General features: G+C 41.5%; 2 protein-coding genes across 9 annotated transcripts in view; one reads left to right on the top strand and one right to left on the bottom strand.

The window, feature by feature from the left end:
* TMEM178A (transmembrane protein 178A) overlaps positions 1-20,092 on the top strand; it is a 251,528-nt gene extending 231,436 nt beyond the window's left edge. For 6 of the 7 annotated variants that reach the window (XM_082358328.1, XM_082358326.1, XM_082358329.1 and 3 more), the window contains 3 exons: positions 5,859-5,972; positions 8,798-8,935; positions 19,121-20,092. In XM_082358328.1, the coding sequence (XP_082214454.1) occupies positions 5,859-5,972; positions 8,798-8,935; positions 19,121-19,362 (494 nt within the window). In that variant the 3' untranslated portion in view covers positions 19,363-20,092. Of the gene's footprint in view, positions 1-188; positions 282-5,858; positions 5,973-8,797; positions 8,936-19,120 lie in introns of those variants that run through there. The other variant, XM_082358330.1, reaches the window with a different exon arrangement.
* Positions 19,822-23,506, bottom strand: part of THUMPD2 (THUMP domain 2 tRNA and snRNA guanosine methyltransferase) — a gene marked incomplete at its 3' end in the record, with an annotated part of 62,403 nt that continues 58,718 nt past the window's right edge. The window contains exon 10 of one of the 2 annotated variants that reach the window (XM_082358233.1): positions 19,822-19,945. In XM_082358233.1, coding sequence (XP_082214359.1) covers positions 19,822-19,945 — 124 coding nt within the window. Of the gene's footprint in view, positions 19,946-22,306; positions 22,471-23,506 lie in introns of those variants that run through there. The other variant, XM_082358235.1, reaches the window with a different exon arrangement.

Genomic DNA, 23,506 nt, shown 5'->3' with positions numbered 1-23,506 from the left:
TCCTTTCTGCTACTCTCTCTGTCCACTGGGATCACGCCTGTTCCCAGCAAGGGGCGGAGGAGGAGATGGGCTCTGAGAGTGTTAGCAATGATGTCAAGGGACCACATATTTCCCGAGTACAGGAGTGGGTGGAAGGCCAGCCCCGCTGAGTCCGAGAGGAGAATTTCTCCCCAATCCAAACCCTGTCTCTAGAATTAAGTAGCTTCCGTGAGATGCAGAAAGGATGAAGCCACTAAGTCAGCCACGAGCCAATCCAGTCTCCAAATAATGTGTGTTGAAAGGTATGGATAATATACAAACAGAAGGCTCAGTTAGGTATCAGCTTTGTTTCCAAAAGAGCATATGTTTGTACTAAACTGAAAAAATTTGTTTTTCACTTCAAACTGACAGTTCATTTACTAACTGCGGTTCTCAAACTTATGGTTATCAGAGGGGAAGGGTGGGGGGAGAGGGATAGATTGGGAGTTTGGGACTGACATGTACACCCTGCTATGTTTAAAATAAAATGCCTTTCCATGAAATAAAAAAAAGCTGCAGTTCTCACTACCCACAGAATTAAGATGCATTTCTAAAAGCGTAAGGATTTCTAACTTTCCTGAGTGAGCATTATACAAAGTTTGGGTAACACCATGTATGTTAAAAGCTTGGTTACTGCTTTGCACTGTGGCCTTGGGCTAGTTACTTAACCTCTCTGAGCTTCAGATTTTTCTACCTGCCTAATGGAGCTAATAATACCTATTTCATATCTAGCTCATAGGGGATTTTGGTGAGTATCAAATGGATTTTGTCAAATGATTTTTTTTTTTGGGGCATCTATGAGGTGATTTCTGTGCTTTATTCTATCAATCAGGTATATTACATTAATTCATCTTCATATGTTGAACCAACCTTACATTCCTGGCATAAATCCCATTTGGTCGTGATGTACAATCCTTTTTATATGTTGCTGAATTCACTTTGCTAGTACTTTGTTGAGGACTTCCGAATACATATTCATAAGAAATATTTTGTAATATTCTTTTCTTGTGTTATCTTTGTTTTTTGTATCAGGGCAATACTGGCCTCATACAGTGATTTGGGAATTGTTCCCTCCTCTTCTGTTTTTGTTTTTGTTTTTTTTGAAGAGTTTATGAAACATTGTTAATTTGTCTTTAAACATTTGGTAAAATTCACCAGTGAAGCTCTCTGGTCCTGGACTTTTCTTTGTGGGAATTTTTTTACTAAGTTAATTACTAACTCATTCTCTTTACTTGATATAGATCTGTTTAAATGTTCTATTTCTTCTTGAGTCAGTCTTGGTAATTTGTGTCTTTCTAGGAAGTTCTCATTTAATCTGTATTATCTAATTTGTTGGCATATAATTTTTTCACAGTATTTTCTTATACCACTTTTTATTTCTGTAAGACGGTTAGTAATGTCTTCTGTTTCATTCCTGATTTTAGTAACTTGAGTCTTCTCTCTTTATCTTAAATGGTCTAGATAAAGATTTGTCAATTTTATTAATGTTTTCAAAGAACCGTTTTGTTTTTTTAATTTTCCTTATTTTTCTAGTCCCTACTTCATTTATTTCCACTCTAATTATGTAATCTCTCTCCTTCTGCTTTGGGTTTAGTTTGTTCTTCTCTTTTTAATTTCTTCAGGTGGAAAGTTAGGCTATTGATTTGAGACTTTCTCTTTTAATGTAGGCATTTGCAGGTATAAATTTCCCGGTAAGCACTGCTTTAGCTGCATCCTATAAATTTTCATATATTGTGATTTTGTTTTCATTAATCTCGAAGTGTTTTTAAATTTCCCTTGTGATTTCTTTTTGACGCATTGGTTGTTTAGAAGTGTGTTACTTAATTTCCACAAATTTCTGAATTTCCAAAATTTCCTTCTGTTATTGATTTCTAATTTCATTGTATTGTGGTCAGAGAACATACTTTGTATGACTTTCTTTTAAATTTATTGAGATTTGTTTTATTGCCTAAAATATGGGGTATGCTGGAGAGTGTTCTATTTGCACTTGAAAATTATGTATATTCTGCTGTTTGGTGGAGTGGTCTATAGATGTCTGTTTTGTCTAGTTGGTTTATAGTGTTGTTCAGATCTTCTGTTTCCTTGTTGACCTTCTATCTAGTTGTTCCACCGTTATTGAAAGTGGAGTACTGAAGTCTCCAACTATTACTGTTGAATTGTCTATTTCTTCCTTTAATTCTGTCAGTTTTTTCAAGTATTTTGGGGCTTTGTTGGTAAGTGGATAAAATATGTTTATAGTTGTTAATATCTTCTTAGTGGATTGACCTTTTTATCACTATAAAATGTCTTTCTTTGTCTCTAATAACAATTTTGGTCTTAAAGTCTATTTTGTCTGATGTTAGTATAGCTATTCCGTCTCTTTTGGTGACTGTTTTCATGGTATATCTTTTTCCATCCTTTTGGTTCCAACCTACTCTTGTCTTTGAATCTAAAGTGTGTCTCTAGTGGACATCACATAGTTGGATCATGTTGTTTTGTCTATAATGCCAATCTCTGCTTTTGGTTGGAGTGTTTGGTCTATTTATATTTTAGTCCATTTATGTTTACCTGTGTTGTAACATTACAAATGTTCTTTGTTTCTTCATGTGGATTCAGTTACTGTCCTTTCATTCAGCCTGAAGGACTCCCTTTAGTATTTCTTGTAGGGTAGGTCTGCTAGTGACACATTCTCTCAGTTTTTGTTTAACTGGAAATGTCTTCATTTTCCCTTCATTTCTGAAGGATAGCTTTGCTGCATATAGAATTCTTGGTTGATAATCTTCCTTTCAGTGCTTTGAATATGTCATTCCATTCCCTTTGACCTCCATGTTTTCTGATGAGAAATCAGTGTCTAATCTTCTGAGGAGCTCTTATACATGATACATTACTTTTTTTCTTGCCATTTTCAAGATTCTCTATCTTTGGCTTTCAACAGTCTGGGTATGGATCCCTTTGAGTTTATCCTATTTGTACTTCATCAAACTTGTTAGATGTGTAGATTCATGTTTTTCATCAAATTTAGGAAGTTTTTGACAACTGCTTCTTCAAATATTCTTTTTGCTCCCTTTTCCCTTTCCTCCTTTTTGGGACTCCCATTATACTCCTCAGACTGGATAATCTCAATTGATCTGTCTTCAAGTTTGCTGATTCTTTTTTCTGCCTGCTCAAAATTTTGTTGAGCCCCTCTAGTAAATTTTTAAATTTCCATTATTATGCTCTTCAACTTCAGAATTTCTATTTGGTTTATTTTCTGTCTCTTTTTGTACTTTCCATCACTTTACTAATATTCTCTATTTGGTGAGACATCATTCTCACACTTGTCTTTAGTTCCTTGGACATGGTTTCCTTTAGTTCTTTGAACATATTTAAAACAGTTGATATAAAGTCTTGGGTAGGGACTTCCTTGGTGGTCTGTAGTTGAGGCTCCGTGCTTCCACCGCAGGGGGTGCAGGTTCGATCCCTGGTCGGGGAACTAAGATTCCACATGCTGCCCGGAAAGTCTTGGTTAGGTAAATCCAATGTCTGGGCTTCTTCAATGACAGTTTCTATGGACTGACATTTTTATTCTATGTAGGAGCCTTTTTCTGTGTATTTTTTTTTTTTTTTTTTAAAGATTTATTTATTTAATTGATTGATTGGTTGCTATATTGGGTCTTCATTTCTGTGCTAGGGCTTTCTCTAGTTGCGGCAAGCGGGGGCTACTCTTCATCGCGGTGCGCCGGCCTCTCAGTATCGCGGCCTCTCTTGTTGCGGAGCACAGGCTCCAGACGCGCAGGCTCAGTAGTTGTGGCTCACGGGCCCAGTCGCTCCGAGGCATGTGGGATCTTCCCAGACCAGGGCTCGAACCCGTGTCCCCTGCATTCGCAGGCAGACTCTCAACCACTGCGCCACCAGGGAAGCCCCTGTGTATGTTTTATACTTTTTAATTGAAACTGGACATTTAAAATAATATAGCAACTCTGGAAATTAGATTCTCCCTCCTCCTCAGGGTTTGTTATTGTTTTTGTGTTGTTGTTTGTTCCTTTAGTGACTCTACTGAACTAATTCTGTAAAGTTGGTATCCTTTGTCATATGTGGGCCCTGAAGTCTCTGCTTGGCTAGCTTAGTGGGAAGCTAATGATTGGACAGAAGTGTTCTTAACTGCCTGGAACCAATACATCCCCCAGTCTTTGCCAATGGGCTCTGTGTGTGTGTTGGGGCATGTGTTCAACTCTACTTTAGCCTTCACTTCCTGCTTACACAGAGCCTCAAGGTTAGCCTGAGGATGAGTATCAAGTGGAATGACAGTTCTGAAAGACACAAATGAGAGCTATTAATGCAGCCTGTTATCTTTTATTATTCTCAGACCAGATCATTTGCTCTTTGTAAGCACAGGCATTTTCTGACTTATAAACACATAACTTATATGTAAACACCGAACTTATATGCCTTAGACCTCACAACCACTGCCAGGGGCCTATGTTGAAAAAACAAAGAGACAAAGAGAAAAATAAAAAGAGCTGTGAGCTTTTAGAGAATCTGTGGTTTCATAAGGAAAAAAAAAAAGCTTCCAAAAAAGCAGAGATAGTCTTGGGTAGTGTTTCTCAGCTGCCTGCATCAGCATTACTTGGGATGTTTTGTTAAAAGGCAGGTTCCTGGCTCCATCCCAAATCTTTTGAGTCAGAATATCTTGGGTTGGGTCCAGGAGTCTACATTTTAAACTAGCTCCCCAGGTGATTCTTATGCATACTGATGATTGAGAAACAAGGGAGATGATCCTGTAGGTGCCTTCACATCAGGGACTAAGCGGCTCATGATGTTAACCATGCTCAAATACTAATCTCCCCTTTCAGTGCCTGATTTCTTAAAAATTTCACTGTATTAGTTACATTTACTCAAATTCCACCAATTAGAGATTTATTTGCATCTATGAGAATATTTTTTAACAGCTTCTGGAGTTAAAGGATTAACATTTACTCACAGCTCTTTTAAAATTAATCTAATCAGATTGCATTTATCCAAACAGCTGGCCAAGGTGATTTACAAGGAAAGAAGGAAGTTTTGTTTTGTTTTAATTTGACAGGAAGATAGATACTTTCATGGGATTCAGAAGACTTGAGGGGAAAAATAGGCCTGTGTTAATTTATGCAATAAAAGCATGGATTGAGAGGGAAGGTAGGAGAAGATACTAGATAAAGCAGTGGGTACTTGCCCATTTCAAAATAGTGTGCATACAACCAGAAAAGGGAGGAAAAAAATTTCTTTCTCCTTTCTACTTTTAATATTACCCGTTCTCTTAGAACCTAGAATTCAGATCAGTAAAATGTGTATTAAGGAATTATATCAGCTGCTGTAGGGCTACTTAGGCTCTTGTGGGCTGTCTGGAGACCTAATCACTATTTAAACCACCACGTAGAAGGCTCTCTATTGAAAAATGTCTTCTGGTTTCCAAATAACACACTTCCTGATATACTTTTTGATTCAGCCCATTTGAGAGTTTGAGGTTGGATCAAATTTGGATGCGTGAAATTTATCTGTGTTAAAATTCCAAGCTGATTTCTCCCAATTATCTGTATACTTTTAGGCTATTTCTCCTTGAGGAGTTTCGTGTTTAGTTAATACAAATTCAACATTGAAAAAACAATTAGGGGAATTTAGATTCTTATCAAATTTAATACATTCAAAAATGAAACATTATTTAAAAAATTATTTCATGTTTTGGGTCTTTACTACTCTGACTTGTCTCTATTAATGAGACTAATCAAGAGATTCCTATCCCCTGCCCCTTCAACCCAGTTTAGGATGCATTATCCTGCCTTCAGTTTCCAGAATTCTATTACAAATGCACAGACTAGTAAATCACATTTCTTATTTCCTTCAAGGTATTGCACAGCGATGTACAGCTATCAAGTACCACTTTTCTCAGCCGATACGCTTACGAAACATTCCTTTCAATTTGACCAAGACAATTCAGCAAGATGAATGGCACCTGCTTCGTGAGTATTTCTGGGAAAGGGTCAGAGAGGGTCAGAGAGGAAATGGAGTCTTTCTGAACAAAAAGCGTTCCCACCAGCCCTTTCAGATTTGGACTGAAAGATGCTGTGCTGATCCTACGTGGGCCTCTGGGCCCCATCCGACTTGGTCAGAGACTCAGAGAGTCATTTCACTGGGCCATGGTCACAACTTGTTTGCAGATCAGATGTGTCAGAGTCAGGCGTGGGGCTTTGTGAGACAGTGCCGTGAGCGTGTCTGTCCTGGTGGCATCGGTATACAAGCCACCTCCTGAGTGCATTCTTTACCAAGCCATGCGGTACAAGGCCCTGATCTGGCGCTTGTCTTAGTCAACCAAGGAGACTATACCTTAGGTGTGTTATTTTAGTTTTCTCTATCCAATATTCATTTTAGTTACTGTGTCTATTTCAGACCTTGGTATTTCTGCTAAAATATCTTTATGAGTGTATGTTGTAATTTTCTCAGAAGGTGTCTGTTATCTCCACATCCCGATGGCAGGAACTGTCTTTTTTTATTGTCAGGAAAATGTGAAACTGTAGAAAGGATTGTGCAGTGTGACACCAAAGAGGACTGATATTTACCTGAAAACTGTCGATTCATGTTGCCTAGGGATAGATAATTCAGGAAAGCAAAAAACTAGGCCTAATCCTTTTTAGTGTTTACCCTAATCAGAGGTTGACATTGTCATTTCCAATGCAATCAACTCAAGGACTTCAGTGATCTTGTTTGGTGACCAAAGTCACTACAGGAAGCCAAGTAGAGTTTCATTTTGTAAAGTCAAGTCTCTCTACAGATCAAACGGCTCTATTTTGAATCTCAAACACGTAAATGGAAGCTCTTAAGATATTGCCCACAGCAGTGGTATAATATTATAACTATTATGATTGGCAAATTTAGGACTTGGAAAGTCATTGGCTAAAATGTGGTTTATTTCTGAATAGTATGACTTCCTGAAAATTATTTCTTGCTGGCTGATCTTAATGGTCATTTCTCAGCAGATCTTAGTTAGAGCCTTATCTAAGTGTTCTTACATCTTAATTCTTTATGAGCATGTTTGGAGTTCTTTGCCTTAATCATCTATGCAGAAAGCCCCATAGTCACTGGTTTTAGGCAAGAAAAGATCATCACAGGGTCCTGAAAAAGAACCTTTTCTCTTTACTCTAAGAGTTGGTACCCTGTTACTGCCCAGCAAGACAGTAGTGAGCATTCTCCTCTTAATCCTCTCTGAGGTTCTCATGGAAAGATGCTTTCAGCGGTCTCAGGCATGGCTTTTCCCAAGAAAGTCACACTGGGTGATCTGTACCATGTTTACCAGATAAGCTTAGCATATCCGGTACTAAGGCAAATCCCATGTGGATTATATCTGAACCTTGTGCCTTTTAATGGCCATAGAAAGTAAAACTTGAACCACAGGGAGTTCAGGAGGTTGTGAGAGAATGGTGACTGAGCTATGATTACATTGGATGTCTCAAAACGACTTACACCTTAATATTAAACAGCCCCTTTAAATGATCAGTGCCCGTGACCCCCTAGCTCTGTGGTGGTCTACACTGCCCCTTCTAGGCTGCAATGCCCTGCTTCCGTTTAGAAGCTCTGAGCTAGAAATGAGAAATCCCTTTAAAAGAAAGGGATGGACCACGTGTGACAAGGGCAAGACTGAAAGCTGCCGTGACCCACTCTGTGTACATCATCCTGAGTTGCCAGAGGCCACAGGAACACACAGTGTCGTGGCGGCTGCCTGGGTACCTTCGCAGAGCAGCCCACACTCACACAGCGGGGTGTGCCTCTCGCCTTGGCTCTACGTGTGCACAGGTGTGCACATTCCACCTTGCCTAGACCTGTTGGCTGGCTTCAGCGGCAGACTTATGTCTGGGATCTGTTGCTCTCAGAAGGATCAGAGAAATTTAGCTCACGATTTTTAAAATCAGCTTCATTCAAAAAAAAAAAGAGGGAGGGAAATAGAAAGAAAAAGCAAACTAGCAGGAGGGCGGGCAACTGGAGTGGAAGTGTTCCCGTACATCCAGCCAGACCATCTCCTGGTTTGGCCTAGAAGGTGGGCCAGGGCCTGGGCTCCTGGCCCAGTGATCACAGTCGTGTTTTTGTGATAGACCAAACTTCTCATGTGTACAGTGGGGCCCGACCCACGGGAACAGCCTTTTCTCAACCTGGGTACTTGGGAGCTTGGGTTGTAGGGCCTATGTTTAAGGGAAGAGGGTCTTAATGAGTAGATGTCTTATATGTGCATCTTGGGCCCTATTTCAGTTACAATTGCCTTCACTTTCTCAAATCCTTTTTGAAAATAGGCGGGAGGAAATATAACTTAAAAATAAAGTAATTGGCATCCTTGGTGCGCAGGTAAAACCGTATTTCACTATAGCTCAGTTTTCAGGCTCTTTCCCCGAAGTCAGATTAATTACAGCCACTACAGTGGTGGTGACCCATGATTCTGTTGCTCTTTGAAGGATAATAAAGGTCTTTTGCAAACTTTCCTCACTCTCAGTTTACTAAGTAACTTGTTACCTATTACCCTTGTTTACCCTGGTGTCCGCTGGTCTATTTTCTACTTGATACGGACTTCTCCATGGACTCAGGGAGGGTAGATGCTGACCCCTCAACTTGTTACACCCCATCTGTCCTCTTATGAAATACCTAGGAAGTTTATTTCCTAAATCACCGTGGCCCTGAAGACCCTACACCTGTCCATGTAACGTATTAGTTTTCACAATGTATACAAAGCTCTTTATTCTCGAATTTTCAATAACTCTCCTTCTTCTGCATATTATTTTGAATGTTTGTGTTTTGAGATTAGATTTAAGAAGAATCACTGCTGGCTTCCTGGGCATGGCTGTGGCCGTCCTGCTCTGTGGCTGCATTGTGGCCATGGTCAGCTTCTTCTGGGAGGAAAGCCTGACCCAGCATGTGGCCGGACTCCTTTTCCTCATGACAGGTACGCAGAACACCTCTGACACCTCTCCCAGCAAAAGCAAAGGCCGCTCTGCAGGCAGCTAGCTTCACTTTGTTATCTCTCCATTAATTTTGTTTTCACTTGTGAGAAAAGCAACCAAAAGGTCATTTGGCTTTGGTGGGCAATACAGAATTTAAAGAAAACAACAGTGTTAAAAACGCAGCCCTGATTTCCCCACTGTGGCCCGTTACAAGGTTAGATGGAAATGTCTTGGGTTTAATCTCCATATGAGGCAGGTCTGATTTTTCTGTCCCATTCTTTCCTATTGTGCCCCTAACCCTGGCGTGGACTCTTGGCAAACATGGGCCATTGCTTCTCAGGAGCCCTCCAGGAGAGGGTGATAGCTCAGCACAGCCCATGCCTCTGGGCTGAAGGTCAACTCAAAGTCTGTTTCTTAATGATGGAGTCATTGGTGTCATTTTTACACACAAAACATTCATTCATTTCACTCCACAGATATTTTGTGAGGACTTACTATGGACCAGGCACTTCTCTACATACTAAAGACACATAATGATGAAGGCAGACAAAATCCTTCTCCCTTTCTGTTGTGGGGAGACACAAATAATAATTTGTGATAGCGATAAAAGCTGTGAGGAAGATAAACGAGGTGGCGTAGGGGACCCTCTTCCACATAGGGAGGGCGCTGCGGGCAGAGGAAGGAACGGTGCCAAGGCCTAAGGCAGGGATGGCTTGACGTATGTGTTTCGAGCCACAGAGAGACCAGTGTGGCCGGAGAGCAGGGAAGGAAAGGACAGCATCCCATGAGGTGGAGAAGCAGGCAGTGGCTTGGATTTTAATCTAAGGGTGGTGGAAGCCACCAGAAGGTTTTACGCCGAGGCGTAACTTGCTGTTAAATCAGGAGATTGGAAGGGGGTGTGTGGAGACACGACTATGGTCTTTTCGATTGTCGGGTGAAGAACATTTTTGTCTAAGAAGGAGTCAGCAGCTGAGTTGATGGCTGAAATTGACTGAAGGTGGCTGCGGGGAGGAAATCTTTCCTCCTGCTTCTTCCCAGAAAATCGTGTCTGTGATTAGTGAATGCCAAGTTAACAGTTTCACAAAGTACGCAGAGCATCAGGGGTAACAGTACTCTAGATGTGCAGCCGTTTTGAATAAGCTTATTTCTGCTTCTCTGGAGTTCTGTTACTCAAGCGACCACGACTGGGGTTTCCGGCACTGCTCGCTGTCACGGTCACTCACTCAAGCCCGTGTTCCCTGGAGGCTGCGGCACCCCTTGGTGACTGGCACCATTTTCTCTGTCTTTCAGGGCTGACAGGTAGGTGGTGCTTTGCCTTCTGATTGGTCCACCAGTGAGCTTCTGTAACCCAATTCACAGACAGAGGTCCTTCCTTCCTTCTAAGTCCTGTCGGCCCCTTTCCGACCCCATGAGACGGCGCTGTAACCGGCAGTGACCTGGAATAACGGGTGATCATTGTAAGCATCCCGACAGAACATTCAGAAGTCACCTGGCCCTTGAATAATTCTTAGCAGAAAACCAACTTAAGTTTTCCAGACTTGGGTGAATACACAGAGGCTGCAGGACTGTAGCCCAGGGAGGCTAAAATTCTAGTTTCTGAGGTTTTGGAGGAGGATTTGAACCTTCAAGACCAGCCATTGGGAGGGTGCCTGCCTAAAGGATTCATTAAAATCCAAAGTGTAGGGACTTCCCTGGTGGTCCAGCAGTTAAGACTCCACGCTCCCAATGCAGGGGGTCCAGGTTCGATCTCTGGTCAGGGAACTAGATCCCGCATGCCACAACTAAGAGCCTGCACGCAGCAGCGAAGACCCAACACAGCCAAATAAATAAATGAATAAATATTAAAAAAAAAAAAATTCCAGGGTGTAGAATGAACAGGTGAGGGTGTCAAAGAATCAGAGAGGCCTGTGCTGCCCAGGGGATTTCTTTAAGCTTAATGGTCATGAAATATCTCCCCCCATTTTCTTCCCTTCCTTTATTAGTTGGGCCCCCATTTTTCTAACTCTTGTCCTCATATACATCAAAGAAGTATTCACGACCCCCCAGCCCTGGAAAGGCCCCACATAGCATCCTCAGGAAAATGAAAGGAGCTGAGGGCCAGACAAAAGCCTCAGTAGTAGTAGTTTTTAAAGGACCCTTGTAATGTGGGTAATGCATGAATAATTTAGGACGCTCTTAGATATCAAACAATTGTTGGCATGAAAATAAATCACAGGACCATAAAAGTCAGGCTCAGTGAGCATTTCTTGGGAGGCAGAGGGGCTGGTTTGGTTTTAAATGAAAGGAGGGTGGGAGTTCAGTCTTGCGTTGGCTCAGAGGAGAGCTAGGAGCTGAGTTTCCTAAGCCAGCCCCACCTTCCCCTGCTCAGCCCTCATTCCTGAGCCATCTGTGTAACTCTGGGCCAGACTGGCTCAGGGCTCAGCAGGATTTATCATCAAAAGTCCCTGTGCAACTGTTAAAAACAAAACAAGCAGAACAATAGCCACAGTAGCAAAAACCCATTGCAACCCCAAAACACCCTAAACTTATAAACTTGAAGTTTGATGACCAGTCCGGAAGGGTGGACAGACCTACCACATAACACTGGCTTTTTTTTTTTTTTTTTTTTTTTGCTTTTGATTGCCCAAACAACATGTTTTTTTTGGAATAAAGGGAAAACCCACTTATAGATCTCGCCATCTGAAAAATTAGTTGTTAAAATATTTTCCTTATCCTGGACCAAATCTTGCCCAAGTCTTTGTCTCACTAAAAACAACAACAAAAGGGAGAGAAGTGGCTGTGGTTCTAAAAGGGTAGCTCAGGGCATCCTTGTGACGGAAATGGCCTGTGTCTGGACTGTGATGGTGACCACATAATCTGCACACGTGGTGACATTCCGTAGAACGAAGTGCACACACACACAAGTGAGTGAGTGCATGTAAAAATGGTGAAATCGGAATAAGGTGGATGGGTTGTATCATCGTAAGTTTCCTGGTTGTGCTATTATACTAGAGTTGTGCAAGACGTTACTATTCGGAGAAATTGGGTGAAGGGTATACAGGATCTCACTGTGTTCTCTCTTTCAACTGCATGTGAATCTACAATTATTTCAAAATAAAAATTTAAAAGAAAAAAACAACAACAAAAAAAAAAAGGAAAGAAAAAATGTTTGCCACCATCATCACATGGAAAGTATTGAATATTTCGTTTTCTGGGCTTCCGTTTAGCATCCTACCGTAAGCATTCCCGGTGGCCTTATATTGTTCTGTGTTCGGTTTTTAATAGCTTTTAATAGCTGCATGTTCTTCCGTGCAGTAGATTTGCCACGTTGTGTTCCCTTACTGTGGGATTTAGGGAGGTTTGTTTCATTTTTGCTACTACAAATAATCCCTTTCCATTTCCTTTGTAAACACCGAGATAACTATGTTAATCCATTGCATGAGATAAATTAACTGTAGGACCTTCCCACGTAGCAGCAGGAGATGAGAGCAAATAAGGGTTAAAAGAATTGATATTAATGAAGCAGACGTGTCTTCAGCAGTCGGCATCACCCCACAGATTTTTGATGCTAAACTTAGCCTCTTCTAAGGCGCTGGCATCTTCATTCTCTACCTGAATTTATTAGCCAAACCTTCAATGAAGATCATTAGTGATGTGACAGTTTGAGATGTTAAAATGGAAACCTGGAAACAATCTCTCTCCTTATGCCTTATTGCATACTGACAGCTCTTGATTACCCACACGCGGAGCAGCGGGGTGCTGACTGTCACTTCCCATCCCTAATTCCCTGGGGCCTCTCAAGGGGTCCTCCAGCAGGGCCAGGGGCACAGAGCCTCAAATGTAGCCTTTTGACCTCATGTCCTCTGAAGTTACACACACACTGTCACAGAGGCATACCCAGAGGACTAAGGGAATAAGTAAGACTCATGATCCAACAGTGAGGGGCTGCCCTTTACCAGACCACAGTGCCTTCAGGCACTGCGAGTGAGTATTTCCATCAGCTTTAAATGATGCATTATTGCTGTTGTGCTAGGATGATGATTATCATTTGTTAGAAATATAAATATTTTAAAAGGTTAATTTATTCAATGCAAATATTTTTTAAATACAATTTTTATGTCTCCGTAGTAGGGTTTTAATTACCTTTTAATATACTGGGAGTCTCAAAAATTGGATAAAGCTTGGTCCTCCCTTGATGGGGGCCTCCATTCCCCTTCATAGGCTGTGCCCTGAGTGGCCACTGCCGACGAGGCAGGGCCTTCGGGACAGTAGAGAAAGAAGAGACAGTCCAGGCTGCCCCAGCAAAGCTCAGGGACCGGTAATACCCACGCTAGGCCACCCATTGTTTTGCTTCAGTACATTCAAATTAAAACAAAGACTTCTCTGTAGGTGTATTGAATCCTCTAGGGTATCCACTGATTATGACCTAAAACTCCAGGTCCTTAATGCCGTATCTGAAGCCCTTGGGACCAGGTGCAGTTTGGAATTCAGGATTTTTTTTTTTAATTTATTTTATTTATTTTTGGCTGCCTTGGGTCTTTGTTGTTGAGCGCGGGCTTTCTCTAGTTGTGGAGAGTGGGGGCTACTCTTTGTCGTGGTGCGTGGGCTTCTCATTGCGGTGGCCTCTCTTGTTGCAGAGCACAGGCTCTAGGCGCGTGGGCTTCAGTAGTTGTGGCACGCAGGCTCAGTAGTTGTGGCGCACAGGCCTAGTTGTTCCATGGCATGTGGGATCTTCCCGGACCAGGGCTTGAACCCGTGTCCCCTGCACTGGCAGGTGGACTCTTAACCACGGCACCACCAGGGAAGTCCCTGGAATTCAGGATTTTTAAGTTTTATTTTAGAAAGGTAATATAGCGCATGTATTCTATATTATCTAACACCCTGAGCAGGGTATGAAATCAAGTATACATTAACATTTCTGCTGCCAAACACATGAATATTCACACTAGGTGGGATCAATAGGACTATAAATAGCCTATGTCACGTCAGGCCAAATTTGCCAATCAGTGAGATTGCTGCAATCTTTCGGAAAAAGATCGGATGTTTTTCGGATTTAGTTAATTGCAGATTGTGGGTCGTGTATTTGATTTTTTTAAAAAGTGTTGTCTGTCTCTATTAGTCCTGCCCAGTCATTTAGTTAAGGCAACTTAGCAATGGCTTTTTGAGCAATCTGTGTGAAAAGTAGCGTGAGGCGGTTCTTTTCTGGAATTGCAAAGAGGCCAGAATGATGGGCAGGCCATCTTTTGAAGGAGTGAAAAAAAGAAAAATCAATGTTTATGTCTTTGGGCGTTGCAGCTATGTTATTTATCAAGCAGGCTAACCAGGGTGAAGCAACTTCCACTCCTTTCCGCCTTTCAAGCACATCAAAAGAGGATGGCCAAAAGAGTGGGCCATTACCCTAACTACACCATACCAGCTGGCCATGGGCACCATGAAGTTTAGGGAAGGAAACTAGGTTGATGATCTGGGATGGCAGCATAACTTTATTTCCCTTCTGGTCCAAAAATATCCTTTCCGGTCTTGTAATTCTGTGATATCACTGTATCTTCTAATTAAGGACTTTGGCGGAACACCTTTTAATATTTTATAAGAAAAGTCGCTGCATACAGCGCTCTTCAGAACAAGTAAGTACTCACCCTTTTGAAGATGCTACCAGCAGTAGCCAGGACTGAGTTTGGGACTTACAAACCCCTCTACCCTAGCGCCACCAGCTGGGCTGAAGAGTATCAGTGGCGGTAGCCCAAGGGAACTCGTGGCTGGTCAGGGGAGAAGGGAAAGGGAAGGAAATGTCTAAGAGAAGAAGGGAGGAGAGGTGACCTCTCTCCTCGTGGCTTTTCAGGAATGACCATTAGATTTTGAACTTTTGAAATGCAAGGCTGGTACCTTATCTTTCCATGCCCTCATCCCATATCTTGCATTAACTAGATTGCTACTGACAAGAAAGCAACATTGTCTGAAATAACTTGCCATCTAGGTAAATCCTACAGGAGGTAATTTAGGATGAAGTGGTTCTTAGGTGTGTGGAACTCACTGTATTGCAGAGCTCGGTTTTCTTCAGCAGGTTTTGCACGCTCCATGTCTTCAGTGCTATTAGGCTCCATGTGGAACTTACAGGAAGTCCAGGGGTCTCTACTCCTTTTCCCTGATATGCATGCTGGAAAGTGAGTGGAAAGAACACTTGGGGTTCCTGATCACATCAGCGTCAAAGCAATGATGGCTGTGGCCATCAAGAACTCATTCAACTTAACTACCTCTAAGATAATCAGAACTGGGTCTGGAACATAGTAGATGCTTATAAATAATTCTTTAATAACTGATTAAATAACACTTAAAATAGTAAAATCTTGCTTAGGCCTGTAAAAGGGATGGAAATATGCTTCATACATTGACCATACGCATAAACTCTCTCTCACACACACACACACACACACACATACACACACACACACACACGCACACAATGTTATCCACTGAATTGTGTGCCCCCCCCCCCCCCCCCCCCGCCCTGCCATTCATATGTTGAAGTTCTAGCCCCAAGAACCTCAGAATGTGACTGTATTTGGAGACAGGGTCTTTAAAGAGGTGATTAAACTAAACAAGGTCATTAGGGTGGGCCGTAATCCAATATGATTGGTGTCCTTATAAAGAAGAGGAAACTTGGGCACAGATAGTTACAGAGGGAAGACTGTGAAGGCACAGGGAGAAGACCAGCATCTTTAAGCTAAAGAGGGAAGCCTTGGAAGAAACCAACCCTGCTAGGACCTTGATCTCAGAGTTTTAGCCTCCAGAATTGTGATATAAAGTAAATTTCTGTTGTTTCAGCCATCCAGTCTGCTGCTACTTTGTTAAGGCAGCCCGAGCAAACTAATACACATGAGGACTCTAAGACATGCATATGGAACTAAAATAGAATTCGGCAGGATCAAAATTGACCAATGACTACTAATCTAGCTACAACAAAGATGTCTTCATCCTTTAAACACTTTTCCTTAGTGTCTTCAAAGTTAGAAGGGTTCTTCTTTCCCCTTATTAAGATATCTTGAATGGGTTAGGCCTCTTTTACAAAAGCTAGTTGCATACATTGGAAACACTGCTTTGTCTCCTCTCCCTACATTTCTCTGTAATAATCAAACAGTCCTGCCCATCCCACAGATAACAGCTATGGCAGCTCTGTATTTGCAAACTTCCTTAGGTATGTGAGGGTCCAGAAAGGGGAAATTCTTAGATATGCTCTTTGGTTCATCTTTGCTTTTCTCTCACTCAGAACTACTTCAAGAGCATCTTGGAGGGAGAAAAAACGTCCTTGGAGAGCAGTCTCTGGGGACATTTGTGGGAAGGGGAGGGGCAGGCATCAGGCATATTTATGGGCTCACGTAACCTCCTCCACCCCTCCATCTCAGCTGAGAGAGTAAAGGCAGAAGGAAATAAAGCAGGTTTTCATCAAGGTTTGGCGATGCCCTAATCCTAAAAGAACTTAAGTGGCATAGAGATGTATATAATATTTCAAGATAAAATAAATACAAATAAGGAATACAAATAAGACAAAGGAGCAATCAGGTTTGCAGGGCAAGATGGATCCAAGGGTGAGATTAGTAGCCAAAAAGCATGCCATGAAATCCCCAGTTTTTGCCCCTGGGGGGCCACTAATTTAGCTTTAGGGGAGTTTCAGCTCTCTGGCAACTCGGTCAAAGAAAGACATTCTATTAGTGACATCATTCACAGTGTCCATGAGGTAAGCACAAACTAAGTGCCCTGGGAAAGCACAACTACTCATGACACTCAGGGCATAGAAAGTCATCCTGAGGTTAAATCCTCAGGTTAGGTTTTTCTTATCTTTTTCTATTCAGTATGAACTGGTGTTGTTATGCTAAAATTCATTGCACCAAAAGCAATTTTATGGAGTTGGCAGGGGAGAGGTGCTAATAAAATCAGTGTTTAGTATAAAATCAAAAAGAGTATGTGCAGAAAGAAAAATCCATGACATTCAATTTTTTATTTAGCTGCATAATACCAAGTACTAGATTCACTAGGAAATTTTGGGAAATGTCCTTGCTCAATGCCATATTATGGAATAACAGAGTCACAGAAATTTGACACTGCAAGGGACTTCAGGCACCAAATCCCCCATTTTTTTTCCCCTAGATGAAGCTCAGAGAGATTAGGTAATTTCAAGGTCACACAGTGATTAGATGTAGACCTGGGGACCAGAATACATAGTCCCTGCATCCCAGCCCAATGCATTTGGACACGAAATTATGCTTAAGAGTCTTAGTTTGAATTCAAGCTTTCAGAGGTCATTAAAACTACGTTACTTGTAAACAGCTTCACTTTTAGGTATTCAGCTGTGTGCAGACAGTTAAATGCAGAAGAGTTGTTTTTCCTGTGAACAGGTTATTGTTCTATTATTCTATTTTACCTCTTGATACTCCAGAGATCAGATTTTTCTAACTGCCTTATTGTTCTATTACCAGCATTCATTAGAAGGACCTTGTTATATATAAACACCGTCTTTGTTTTGGCCAGTGAAAGCATTCATGTAGATGTAAGAACATTTGCTGTTCACAAGGTTTGAAAAAAGCAGAGGAGTATTCTGTTATTGACTGTGCCATTCCTTTATGAAAGAATTATTTCCATCATGATCTTTCTTGGGAGAGCTCAAAAAATGATGTGTTTACCATAATAATTTGGAGCAAGAAGTCAGAAAACAAGATTTTATCCTTTTTAGAAAAACAGAATCACTTTAGAGGCTAAAAGTAGAATGAGGTAAAGAGTAGGAGAGATCAAATCACCTCAGATCAAGTGTCCTTTTAATTTAAAACATTTCTAAATGCACACTTGGAAAAGGATTCAGGCAATGTGTTCTTACGTGATTTGAGTGCAGGCAGAATTCTAGCACTTAAAAATGACGTTAAGGAAAAAACAATGGCATTAAGGTGATCTTTGTTTCCTCCCAATTGCTGCCTGCTCTGAGTTTGTTTTTCTGCTAATATTTCTGATACCCAAAGTTCTATTAAAAAGGGGTGTGGAGATCTGTTACTTGTAGCCCTCTCCTTTCAGTTCCCAATTCTTGTGTCTCTGTTTCCTATGGAGATGCTGCATAGATCCCTAAGGTTCCCAAAGCAATTTTTCAGCAAATGGTTGTAAACTCCATTGTACACAGGGATGAAGCAAAGTATGAAAAAGAAATGTGTAGAACTTGGAACCGAATGGAACATTCTGATACTTGACTGGGTGCCAGTTTTTGTATTTATTACCCACCTTAACAGCTCAGCAACTGCCTCATTGTGATCCCATGCCCACCCAAAAGGAGCAGCCTTGGGGGTCCACTGTGATGAAATAGAAGCATCTACATCCTTGAGTAGTAAAAGTCCTGTGTTTTGGGCTTTTTGAAGCATTTTTATCAGAATGCTGATCTTAGTGTTCTGAAAGGACAATTATATATAACGTGTTGGTATAAAAAAGTATAATTTTGGGTCTGTTCATTTTCCTTAGGCTACCTAAATTACCTGCATTCTGAGTGGTTGAATTATAGATCTCCTATATATGATGTCAGCTATTTTACGACAATTCCAACATCCTGGATTTAATTTATATGATTTAAAATCTTTTTATCCATTCATTAAAAAAAAAAAGATTTTTGAGGCCCTAGAATGTGCCAGGCTCTGTGCCTTAAAAAAAAAACTTGTAAAAATTCATTTAAGATATTATCAGGCAACATGATAAATACTAATGATAATGGTAATTGAAAAAGAAAGACTTGGTATGATGATTGCAACTATCTAAAACTGTGTCAACTCAGGTATAGAACAAAGGGAAATGAAAATTGTTTGTATTAGGTTTGAGTGATTATAGATTTTTTTTCCTTAAAAATAATTAAAATTTCTACTACGTTGTTTTTAAGAATTAAAAAAATAAATTCAAATATACATACCAATTTAATTGAGATAATTCTGAATAATTCAAGTTATCAGAATTTTCCCGTCTTTTTCACTCCTGTATCTCCAGAACCTAGCATACAGTCTGGCACATAAAGGTTTTGCCAATGTTTGTTGAATGAAGTAACTCAAGTGAAAGAATTGTCAATCCTTTATTAATTTGGATTCGTCATCTCATCTGTTGATCTGATGTTCACGAAAGCCTGTCTGGCATTTGCCTTGTAGCAGGCAAAACTGTAACCCATCACCCTGCTCTCTTTGTATTATTTATAGGAATATTTTGCACCATTTCCCTCTGCACTTACGCCGCCAGCATCTCCTATGATTTGAACCGGCTCCCGAAGCTAATTTATAGCCTGCCTGATGATGTGGAACACGGCTACAGCTGGTCTATCTTTTGTGCCTGGTGCAGTTTAGGCTTTATTGTGGCAGCTGGAGGTCTCTGCATCGCTTACCCATTTATTAGCCGGACCAAGATTGCACATCTAAAGTCCGGCAGGGACTCCACGGTATGACTGTCCACACTCAAGTCCACTGCTTGGTGGCCCGTCCACAGTGCGGACGACCCTGGAAGGGGACGGAGCAGAGTTTGAGTCACGATCCCAAGCACAAAATCGGTCTTTTACATTCCAGCCTGTTGCCTGCCAGCCCCTTCTGGATGACTGATGTCAAATCACGCAAAACCTCCATACCTTTCTAAGGACAAGACTACTGTGGATTCAAGTGCTTTAATGACTATTTATGCTTTGACTGTGAAGAGTAGGGAGCAGTGCCATGGAACGTTTCTGGGTTTAGAAAAAGAGGAAACCGCGATGGAAAAATGTGTCTGATTGCCATTTATTTCAGAAAGTTTGTACATAACAATTACCCGAGAGTCATTTCTATTCGCAAAAGGATTCATGACAAAGCGAGTATAATTTTCTTGTCATTGTACCATGCTTGTTAAATTTAATGCAGCACCTTCAGAACTTGTCCTAATGGTGTCTTGTTGTGTCAGCACCAAATATTTGTGCATTATTTGTGGATGTTTTTTTGTCACAGGAAGATTCTTCTGTTGCCTTATTTATTTTTAATTGAAGTCTCTTCTCCATCTTTGTACTGGAATCAAAATCATAAGAGAAACAGATCAACCATGGAAGAGCTAACCTGTAATGCTATGCAGTATTGTTAGAAGTCCTATCTGTCGTTCGACCTGTCTCTTTATGTTAACTGGATTTCTGCATTAAATGACTGCCCCCTTGTTAATCTGGGTGTGTTTTCCTGTCTTTCAGCCGTGGCAGTAGGTCTCCCTAGCCATTCGGACAGGTGAGAACTCTTTGTTTTTAAGAGACTTGCTTCATCTCAGTTAGGTTGGTCATTTTTATTTATCTCTTGTAGCAATCACACAGATGCTCTTGACGATAGATATCATTTTCCAAGCTTCTTTTAAAACCTTACGATAGCATTTTGAGTTTTCTTCTCTCCCTCTTCGTCTCTGTTTACCATCTGCCTGGTATTTAGCCACTGATAAGGATTCACAGTCTCTGGCCTTATCCTTGGACCTCCTACCCCAGTGGGTTTCAACCTTGGCTGCAAATCCAATCACCTGGTTAATCATCTTCAACTGTACCTGAACTGGGCCCCACCCCAGACCAATTGACTTAGAATGTCTGCAGCTGGGCCTGGGCTTGAGTATTTTTCAAAAAAATATCTCATAATTCTGATGTGCATTTGGGATTTAGAGCCACTGTACTGGGTCAGAGCTACAGGTATCTCCTTGGTAGCTAATATTTATTTAGCACTTACTGTGTGCCAGCAACTGGGCTCTGTTTTTTTCCAGGTATAATTTCATTTAATCTTCTCAAAAGCTCTGTGAGGTAGTGATGGGCTGCACCCTTCAGGCCTGCAAGCCTTGTGGATGCCCGGCCTCAAGACCAAAGAAAGAGCCCAGAGACCGCGAGAGACATCAATTGTTTACTGGATAGGGGATCTTACACATCTGAAGCAAAAGGTCCTGGAGCGACACGCCACCATAGACGGCAGGCAGGACATGGCAGCAGTCTGCTACTTGGGGGAGAAGGAGGAATTCCCCCATTTACAGGGGGAATTGATGTCAGGTTGGCTCATCAGTTACCAAGGAAACCAGCAGCAGAGGCAAGTCCCTCACAGCCCCTCAGGTTAAGACTATCACGAGGGCATTTGTTTCCCTTTAATAAACTAGCAGGTGGAGCCCTTCTGGCCTGAGGGTCAGGAGGCGAGCACATTCCTGTGAGAAGGGTGTAGGTGAAACAGGGACTGGTTGAGTTGAGCGGAGAGTGTACAGAGAGCGAGAGAAGAACCATCTGGGGTGGCCTGACCATACAGGTAGGTAACTCTTATTCCATTTTACTGATAATGAAGCTGAAGGGCAGACTCAGAACATTTGCTTCATTTTTTTCTATGCGTGGGTATAGGACAAAATTAAAACCCTTCCGTGGTATTTCTTTATCTTTAAATGGAAGGGTGGGCACTAGCTAACTTCTACGCCTTTCCTCTTAACTCCGTCATTATCCTGTATGCTACGCACAACGTGTGAGAAAGATGGTCTGTAAAAGAGGGAAGGTGCTATACCAGAAGTACAACAGTGCTTCAGACTTTAATTTTATAAAAAATGCTTTTTTCCCCTTCATTATAAAGGCTGATTTGGTACTTGTAAAAGGATAATGATAATCTACCTACCCCCACCCAAAAATCAAGCCTGATTTCCAAGTGACGGTGTCCACATATCGTTACATAAGCCTTTTGGAAGAGGTTAGGTGATCCCGGTGACCACACAAGCTCTCACCAAGGCCTGTGGCTGTATTCCCTGGCAATCTCTCAGGCCTGTTTAATAAACCCATCCCTCTGGATGAGATCAGAGACATATAGAAAGGAGCAATTATTTTCATTTATTACTTTCCTTTATTACTTTTCAAAGCAGGAGAGCTGTTTCTTTGAAGTTTTCTTTAAAGATTCCCCATAGAAGATGTCAAGACTTTTGAGCATTTATATTCCAACCACCAAAGCAGCGTCTGAGTGAGTGACTTTTGAAGTCTCTGAGAAGCTTCCCAGGGGGGTGTGAGGGGAAGAGAGCCTCGGAATGACAGAAGGTTGAAGGGTTCACACACCAGAAAGATTTGCCCAGAAGCCAGGGGAGTTCACTTCGGATTCAAGTGTGTGTTGGCAAGAACAGAGCTTCCCTGCCTTTCAGCCAAAGCGAGCTCAGAGCAAGTTTCCTTGCTTTCTATTTACATTTCACAGAGTGTAAATGTTGCCAGTCTCGCATTTGGTTCCCAGTCCTTAGGCTTCTCTTAGGGGTGTTTTCTTAATTGGCTTGCGAATGAGGAGTGATTGAAACGGCTGCACTGTGCTGCATGAGCAGAAGAATTAGTTGAGATAATCTGTTTGTTCTTCCTGTGTTTTCTCTGTCCCAATTCTAGTCGCGTGCCTGTAGCCAGGCTGTGGTTTTTTTTGTTTTTTGTTTTGTTTTTGCCTTAGGCATTTTTTGCAGGGCAGAAGGCAGAGGTAGCTGATCTCCTTGAAGCGAGGATGCAGTGGGTCCAGAAGGGAGGACAGGCCAGAGGACTGACTTTGTGGGCTAGAAGTGCTGAAGGGCATCCTGGAGACTGGAAAGAGAAAAAGGATGGCAGTCCTGTGATTAGCTGGGTCCGTGCATTTCTTGAGGTTATCAGGACCTCGGCAAGGATGGCTATATGGGGTGTCCAGAGATACTGGGGCCCTTGGTACAGTGGCTCTCATGACCCAACCATGGTTTCAGACCAGCAGAATCAATGGGCTGGGAAGGACCAAGCCTTGGAATAATGGGCTTCTCAGTGGCAGCCAGTCTGACCCTTGGAAGGTCCAGGGACATTGGTACAGCTGTGTGTGTGTCCGCAGTAATGAATGAGGGCTAATTCCCCCTAAACCTACAAGAAAGGACTTTGAATAGAAAGTAAATGGATTTACAGGACACCTGAGATTATAGACTAAGACTCATGTCCATCTGCCATATATAGACAACATTTACCATTTACCAAAAAAGAGAGCTCTACCCAAATCCTTGATGAGATAACCATAGGCCCCATAGGCCCCTCCTTTAACCAATGTCATTTTTGGTTTATTTGCAATGTTAGAACATTGCTGCCCACTCCAAGGGAACTCTACCCCCTCCTTTACAGCACCGTGGACCCTTGATAATCAAGGGTCCAGGATGTAGGAAACTTACCCAGAATGTAATTTCTCCATAAAAGTCCTTGTACCTTTCAACAAATATTTATTGAATTCCTACTGTGTGCCAAGTGGTATTCTAGGCACTTGGGAAACATCCATGAAGCAAAACAGACCAAGGTTCTTGCTCCTGTGAAGCTTATTCTAGTAAAATGCAGTACAACACAAGTAAAAAATTCAAGTCACCCTTTCAAGCCCCACATGATTTCATAAATCCCGGATTAAAGTAGTTCAACCCAATTATAAAAATAAGTTTCTTTTGAATTATGTTTTCATTGGCTTGTATATTTCACTTCATATCATTTTATTTGAATCTATCCTCAGTAACATAAAAAGTACATTATTAACTTTTTTTTGTGGTGGTGGGGGATACATTTGCCTCTCGAAGATTTCCCAGTTGAAACTGATATCTGAGAACACAAAGGTGTACTGCAC

The sequence above is a fragment of the Balaenoptera borealis genome (assembly GCF_965194805.1).
Source record: "Balaenoptera borealis genome assembly, chromosome: 15".
In the NCBI taxonomy this organism is placed as follows: Eukaryota; Metazoa; Chordata; class Mammalia; order Artiodactyla; family Balaenopteridae; genus Balaenoptera; species Balaenoptera borealis.
Note: the sequence above shows the minus strand (reverse complement) of the source record. Positions and strands in the feature narration are given on the sequence as shown.